Source organism: Rhodamnia argentea, chromosome 4, assembly GCF_020921035.1.
Source record: "Rhodamnia argentea isolate NSW1041297 chromosome 4, ASM2092103v1, whole genome shotgun sequence".
In the NCBI taxonomy this organism is placed as follows: Eukaryota; Viridiplantae; Streptophyta; class Magnoliopsida; order Myrtales; family Myrtaceae; genus Rhodamnia; species Rhodamnia argentea.
This window is the reverse complement of record NC_063153.1, coordinates 3,211,802-3,219,862: the sequence shown is the minus strand read 5'-3', so window position 1 is coordinate 3,219,862 and position 8,061 is coordinate 3,211,802. Positions and strand designations below refer to the sequence as shown.

The 8,061-nt window shown below is 43.5% G+C and overlaps 1 protein-coding gene across 1 annotated transcript; it reads left to right on the top strand.

Annotated features, from left to right (window-relative positions):
• Positions 1–1,895: 1,895 nt before the first annotated feature.
• LOC125314636 lies at positions 1,896–3,533 on the top strand. The gene is made up of 2 exons (XM_048277469.1): positions 1,896–2,117; positions 2,169–3,533. Exons 1-2 carry the CDS (start codon positions 1,896–1,898, stop codon positions 3,531–3,533), a joined length of 1,587 nt encoding a protein of 528 aa, XP_048133426.1.
• Positions 3,534–8,061: the final 4,528 nt, after the last annotated feature.

Sequence of the window (8,061 nt, the reverse complement as noted above, 5' to 3'; positions counted from 1 at the left end):
CGATTGGATAAATTGATAAATTGCTCCTAGTATGTTTGACCTTATGGTATGGAACATGAATGAATTGATGTGTTTGGGGCATAGTAGACGAACCATGAGATGTCCTTTGTGATTGTGCAATTCATGTTTGCTCAAACAAGTGCTATGGTTAGTTGGCATGGCTTGTGTTGTTTAGGTCATGATTGACCTTGAATTCAAGTTTAGCTAAGCGAACGAATTGATTATATAAATGAGATCACATAATACCCCGAAGCGTGATATGCGGGCAATTGAATTTATCTTGAGGCGTTAAACGCGAGATAACGACTTGATGCGTGTTTACGCGAATCTTAATATTTATAACGACTTGATGCGTGTTTACGCGAGTCTTAATATTTATAATGACTTGATGCGTGATTACGCGAGTCTTAATGCTTAAAATGGCCTGAAACGTTATGACGCGGGCACTTGGCAATCGGATATCAATGATTGGTATGTTATTGGGATGTACGATAGGAAACACCTTTATGATCTTGTGATTTGTGAAATGTCCAAGTACGAAGCTCGACCTTAAAACTGTAAAGCATGACTTGAATTGCGAACTTCTATCTTATGTTTGTAGTGTGCTTTTGTCGTTTTGCTTGCTGAGCAATTGTCCCTTTGAGTAGAATTACATGTTTTAGGAATTGTCTGGAGGTACTACTGGCCTGGTCTAGGTTTAGGAGTAACTTGCTGAGATTTATTCTCATCCCGTCGTGGGATAACAATTTTCAGGTCCCAAATGATGAAGTCCCATGATCGCCATGGATTGGCTTTTGAAGATGCCCTTTTGAAGTAGATGAACGGTTAACCTTACCTGACTGTACTTCTTTTTGTAGTCTTAGAGAGCTGCTTTTATATTTGGGGTTATGTTCGCCCGTATAGCTCTGTGAGGTTAAACTTCATCTACCTTGTTTTATTAAGAGAAGTTGTATTTTGAGAATTATCAAGTAGTAACTTTTGAAGTCAATTTGACGTTTTTAAGAAATGTATGGAGTAAGTTTTAAATCTCTCTTTTACATCCTGGGTCATTGTATTTAATTCTGTTGTATGGAGCGTAGTTCTCACTTCCACATGTGCTTATCATTTCATGCTTAAGTTCGTTGCCGTTGGATCCCTGGGAAGTTTATAAACTTACGGCCCGTGCGGGATGTTGGCGTGCTCGTAAGGTTCGGGGCGTGACATCCTCGTTTAATTGGTATCAGAGCAAGGTCAACTCGATCCAAGTTGGTTGAGACATGGAGTAATAAGGAGCGATGACTTTAGGATGATTAGATAGTAAGACCTTAGACGGTTATAAAAGTTTTGCACATTCCGCTTGTCATGTGAATTGGCGCTTGTAATTGGTACACTTGTTTCGTATTACCTTGTGTGATTAAAGGTCGTAAAGCTTCGTACTTGGCATTGGGTGTTGTTTGGCTAAAGTTTCAATGAGGTGTTAATTGGCATGTTGTGATGATGCTAAGTTGCGGATGCGTCCGGACTTGAGGTATGAATGAGAACTCTTGATGTGTTACCTATGATTACTTGAATTGTGATGAATCCCTGGTTGTATTCGTTGAGGTGATAAGTAGCCCGAACTGCTACACTTAAATAGATGGCTTAGGTCTCTGATTCCTGGATGGAATTATAGTGGTTCGGGTGTGGTGAGATTAGCGAGGATGAGCAATCGGGGTAGAGGTACAAGAAGAGCCTCTAGCTCAAGAGCACAAGTGGTTGAAGACCCAAGAGTAGATGGGGTCCTTAGAGCGCTAGAATAGATTAGGAATATGATGGGCAGGCGGGCTGAAGAACGAGCCGCCACTGTCGCCCAACAAGCTCAAGAGAGGGCTGCCAATGTTACCTAAGCTGCTGAAGCTGCGATTCTTGCCGTGAATATGGCGAATGGGAACAATGGGAATAATGGAAATAATGGTCGGGGTAATGGAGGTGGTAATGCCCATGGTAACGAAAATCGCTTGATGGGTCGGTTAGTAGAACAATTCATGAAGCTGAAGCCATCCAAGTTTGATGGCAAGGGAGATCCCGAGGCCGCCCCTAGATGGATCAAGGAATTAGAAAAGGCCTTTGAAGTTTTAGGGTGCACCGAGGCTGAAAAAGTAACCCTAGCAGTTTACCAGCTTCACGGGATTGCAAATGATTGGTGGAAGGCCACCAAGGGAAGAGTTTTCCCTAAAGGCACTGTGCCAAATTGGACTACCTTTGCTAAGGCCTTTAATGCAAAGTATTTCTCTAAGGCGGCCCAAAAGCGTAAGCTGGTTGAATTTCGGAACCTGCGCCAGAATCGGATGACAATCGATCAATATGAAACCGAGTTCTCCAGATTGTCCAAGTATGCTCCAAGAATGGTTGAGAACCCCGTGGATAGGGCAAGGAGGTTTAGAGATGGACCGAGGTCCGATATTCGCAGCCAGCTAGTGCTTCCGAATTTGAAGGATTATGATGAGCTGTACGAAAGAGGCCAGTTGGTAGAACGGGACATGAGAGAAAGAGGAATTGCGTTTGGACCACGATTTACTCCTGCTAGGGATAATCGTCACTTTGGCAAGAGGCATGTGACTAACAATAGGCGTTTCGTCCCTTTTGTCAAGAAGAATATTGGGAAGCCAACGTATCAAGCTAACTGGACTTGTCGGCTACGTGGACAGAAGCATGGGAATGGGCCTTGCCCATGCAAGATGGGAGTATGCTATAGTTGTGGCCAGCTTGGCCACCATAAGAGGAATTGCCCGAATCAAGCTACGGGAACTCGGTTTCAAGTGCAACGATCTCGGGCGGGACCTCAAGTTGGAGCTATCCCGCAGGCTAATCTGAATAGACCGCCAACTCAAGGAAAAGGGTATGTTGTGGCGTGCAAGGAGGCGGAGAATGCGCCCGGCGTGGTCACAGGTAAGATTTCTTTATGTGACCAAGCTGCTTATGCCTTATTTGATCCTGGAGCATCGCATTCTTTCATGTCTGCACAATTTGCTGATTTGGCTGAAATGGAATTGAAACCATTGGATGTGATATTGCATGTTACCACCCCTTTAAAGGATAAGGTGCTAGTCTCGTTAGGATGCCAGAATTGTAAGATAGTTATTGGTGGTAGCGAAGAGCCGATAGACTTAGCAGTATTGGCCATGTATGACTTTGATGTTAATATTGGTATGGATTGGTTGGCTAAGCAAAAGGCTGTAGTGGATTGTGGTAGCGGGGTGATCCAATTCCATCCGATTGGTCGCCCTAGATTCGAATTTGCAGGAAGTCAAGGAGGAATCTCGATCCCTTTAATCTCGTCACTTGAGGTGACTAAGTTGATAGATGAAGGATGTGAAGCTTATCTGGCTGTTGTAGTTGATCCGACAACCGAAGAGGCTAAGCTAGATGGTATAGCTGTGGTGCACGAATTTCCCGATGTCTTTCCTCAAGAATTACCGGGATTGCCATCCGAAAGGGAAGTAAAGTTTATGATTGAGTTAGCCCCCGGGACGGAACCAATCTCGAAGGCACCCTATAGGATGTCCTTATCGTAGTCGAAAGAGTTAAAGGTACAGATGCAAGAGTTGCTGGACAAAGGATTCATCCGTCCAAGTACATCGCCGTGGGGAGCACCAGTATTATTCGTAAGGAAAAAGGATGGGTCATTGCGTTTGTGTATTGACTATAGGCAGCTGAATCAAGTTACCATCAAGAATAAGTATCCGTTGCCAAGGATAGACGATTTGTTCGATCGGTTGCAAGGAGCGTCGGTATTCTCCAAGATTGACTTAAGAATGGGTTACCATCAATTAAGGATTAGAAAGGAGGATATACGTAAGACGGCTTTTAGGACGAGGTATGGGCACTATGAGTTTACAATCATGCCGTTTGGATTGACTAATGCCCCAGCCGCTTTTATGGACTTGATGCATCGAGTATTCGGGGAGTATTTGGATCGGTTTGTTATCGTATTCATAGATGATATTTTGATTTACTCAAGGACTTGTGGGGAACATGAACAACATCCGAGGATAGTTCTACTGACCCTAAGAGAACACTCACTTTATGCTAAGTTTAGTAAGTGCGAGTTTTGGCTTAATAAAGTAGCTTTCCTTGGTCATGTAGTTTCGGGAGATGGGATCTCAGTGGATCCTTCCAAGATTGAAGCGATTATGAATTGGCTAAGACCAACGTCGATTACCGAGGTTCGAAGTTTTCTAGGATTGGCGGGTTACTACAGAAGGTTCGTGGAAAAGTTCTCCTCAATAGCTACTCCATTAACAAGGTTGACTAAGAAGGAAACGCGGTTTGAGTGGAAGATAAGTGTGAAAGGAGTTTTCAAGAACTTAAGCATAAGCTGATGACCGCACCAGTATTTACTATTCCTTCCGGTCCTGGAGGTTATGAGATTTATAGTGACGCGTCCCTAAAGGGATTAGGATGCGTATTAATGCAACATGGAAGAGTTGTTGCTTATGCATCACGACAGTTAAGACCTCATGAGATGAACTACCCAACGCATGATTTGGAGTTGGCAGCTATTATCTTTGCGTTGAAGATCCGGAGGCATTATTTGTGTGGCAAAAGATTTCAGATCTATACGGATCATCAAAGCTTGAAGTATTTGTTTTCCCAAAATGAGCTAAATATGAGGCAACGTCAATGGATGGAATTACATAAAGATTATGATTGTGATATCCTATATCACCCTAGGAAGGCAAATAAGGTAGCGGATGCCCTTAGTAGAAAATCAAGCATCGTACATTTGATGGTTAAGGAATGGACTTTACTTGAAGGAGTAAGGGATTCGAAATTTAAGTTCGAGGTTTGTCATCTTTCAAGTTTGATGGCTACTTTGAGGGTTGAACCCGAGATTCAAGAGAGGATTAAGGCATTGCAATCTACGGACCCTCACATCCAAAAGATTTTGGAAATGGATTCAAATAAGAGGAAACCTGACTTTCAAGTATCCGAGGATCGGATTTTGAAGTTTCGTGGACGATTGTGCGTACCCAACGATAAGGAGCTTAAGGAAAGGATTTTGTCGGAAGCTCATCGAAGTAACTATAGTATTCATCCGGGTAGCACAAAGATGTATCAGAACTTGCGACAGCACTACTGGTGGAACGGAATGAAGGTGGATGTAGCTAAGCACGTGGCAAAGTGTTTAACATGCCAACAAGTGAAAGCACAACATTGTAAGCCCGGTGGTATGCTGCAACCCTTAGAGATTCCCGAGTGGAAATGGGAACATATCACCATGGATTTCGTCATGGGTTTACCAAGGAGTCAGAGAGGGCATGATTCGATTTGGATAGTCGTGGATAGATTGACCAAGTCTGCACATTTCTCGGCTGTGCGAAAGGATTTCGCCATGGATAGATATGTAGAGTTATACATGCGCCAAATAGTTTACCCGCATGGAGTCCCAGTGACGATTACGTCGAATAGGGATCCTAAATTCACCGCAACTTTCTGGAAAAGTCTTCAAGATGCCATGGGAACAAAGTTGCAATTTAGTACGGCATATCATCCTCGGACCGATGGACGGTCCGAGAGGACGATTCAGACGTTGGAGGCTATGCTCCGTGCATGTGTAATAGATTTCAAAGGAAGTTGGGAAGAACATTTGCATTTAGTAGAGTTCGCCTACAATAACAGATTACCAACGAGCATCGGGATGGCACCATTTGAGGCATTGTACGGCAGAGCTTGCAGAACTCCGGTGTACTGGGATGAGGTTGGTGAAAGAAGTATAATGGGTCCAGAATTAGTTGAATAGTCCGTTGAGGTAATGAAGGTTATTAGAGAAAGACTTAAGACTGCTCAAAGTCGCCAAAAGAGCTATGCTGATAAGCAACGTAGGCCTTTGGAATTTCAAGTAGGAGATCATGTCTTCCTTAAAGTGTCGCCAATGCGAGGACTATCTCGATTTGGAAAGAAAGGAAAGCTAAGTCCGAGGTATGTAGGTCCTTTCGAGATACTAGAAAGAATTGAAAATTTGGCATATCGCCTTGCCTTGCCCCCGAGTTTGTCGTGAGTCCATAATGTATTTCATGTATCAATGTTGAGGAAGTACGAACCGGACCCGACTCATGTGCTGGATCATGAAATCATTGAAGTGGACGATAAAGTGTCTTATGTGGAAAGCCCGGTTCGAATCGAAGATAGGAAGGAGTAAGTCCCGAGGAACAAGACGATTCCGCTGGTCAAGGTAATCTGGGAGCACCATAGAACGAAAGGAGCCACATGGGAGAATGAGGAAGAGATGAGGCGTCCGCACCCCCACTTGTTTTAGTAGTTGGATTGATGTAAATTTCGAGGACGAAATTTTTGTAAGAGGGGAAGAGTTGTGACATTATGAAATCCGACCCTTTTGAAGTAATGAAATGTCATCGATATATTTCAGTAAATCTCGCTCGAAATTGATCACTCTTGAGTTAACTAACCGAAGGAGAATGGCTAACTGGGAAATGGGTACGTAGACCTAACAACTTGACCATGGATCGATGCTTTGGCCATAAGGGTTATCGAGGGAAGGTTTAGAACTATTATAGGCCGATCCAAGAACGACTAAGGAACAAATTACTAGCGTTATATAATTGGATCGCGGGTGATTCCGTTTGACCACAGTATAATTAGTGAACATTCCTAAACCGTTTCTTGACGATCGCGTCCCGCGTAACTAATGATCGACCCTCGCAATCACATGACAACTAAGGTCGCCATAGCTTGAGTATGATATGAATCATAAGGTCGATACGCATAACTCCTAAAGAGCCGCCCGTTAGTTTGAGATAAACCGAGTTGCAATCGATTGGGATTAGCCATTAAATTGGACTTCGAACTTGCGCATCGGACTTTTAAAGATCATAATATGAATATTTTGGACGTCGCCTCACCAAAGTCAATTAAGTTTACGGTTCGTCCCAAAATGATTAGAAAAGTGAGATATAGATGGAATTAGAAATTACTCTTTTACCGTTGGATTAGAGCTCATTCCTTAAGTTAGATTAAGGGCAAAGTAGTCTTTAGACTTGAGTTGGATTTACAAGATTGCCCCTCTTGTTGTTATTTGCCGGAAGCCAAAACTTTGAATTATTGATGTGACTCCCTAGACAACTCTCCTTAAAACCCTCAACCACCTAGTCTACTAAGCCCCCTCAAGTCAAAAGCCTAGTCTAAGACAACCCATCACCTCAATCTCTCACTCTTTCTCTTGGTTTTGGGAACAAGCTCCCGAGAAGTAAGAGCTCATTTTCACTCTCCCTCTCCCCTTTCTCACCACCATCTCCTTCTTGTTACCTTGTCCGTTGGTCACCGGGATGCCTCACCACCACCACCATCGACCACCCTCCTCCGCAAGAGCACCGTGAGCCTTGAACCGCCGTCCGCGAGCCGTTGAGAGCCCGCAAAGCCAAGCCAAAACAGCTGCTGCCCTGCACTGGAACTGTGGACTTGTAGGGCTGTTCTAAGGAGTTTCTTGAGTGGTTTCAAGGTAAGAAACTCCATATACCTCGCTTAGTATGTTAGACAACTTGTGGAAGAAGTTTGGAGTGGATTAAGAGGATTTAAGTGGCTGACTTCAAGCGTTTTCCTTGGACTGAATCAGCCCTCAAATCTGTTCCAGATCTGGTCGTGAAATCTTGCCGCCCCTTGGTTGGCTTTTCAAGCTTCAATCTTGTGGTAAGTTACTCTTAAACTTAGTCTAGGACTTTAGGTTACTAATGGATGGTTTAGAATTGGATTGGTAAGATTTTAGGGTAGTTTTTGTATGAAGAATGTGTGAAACCCGAGAAACCCGTTAATCCTGTTTTTCAGCGCGCGTCGAAATTGAAATGGCTCGTTCGAGGTCGTATGGAGTCCGAATTGAGCCCCGTTTTCTCCCACACGACTGTAAGATCATGAGGAACATGATTCTGAGTTTAGATTGCTCAAAAAGAAATTATAAAGATGTCATTTTTTCTGAGAGTAGGTCTGGATGTAGAAATCAGTAAGTGGATACCGCCGAGGATGCATGGACGTGGCTAAATTAACTTGTTTGCCCTATACGTGTTTGGTCTTGAGGTGCCCTTGTGGATT

What these genes read in the sequence shown, in the direction of transcription:
- LOC125314636 (XM_048277469.1), top strand. Translation starts at nt 1,896, where the DNA reads ATGGCGAATGGGAACAATGGGAATAATGGAAATAATGGTCGGGGTAAT. An exon ending in GGTGCACCGAGGCTGAAAAA is followed by an intron (nt 2,118 to 2,168) that starts GTAACCCTAGCA and finishes GATTGGTGGAAG; the next exon opens with GCCACCAAGGGAAGAGTTTT.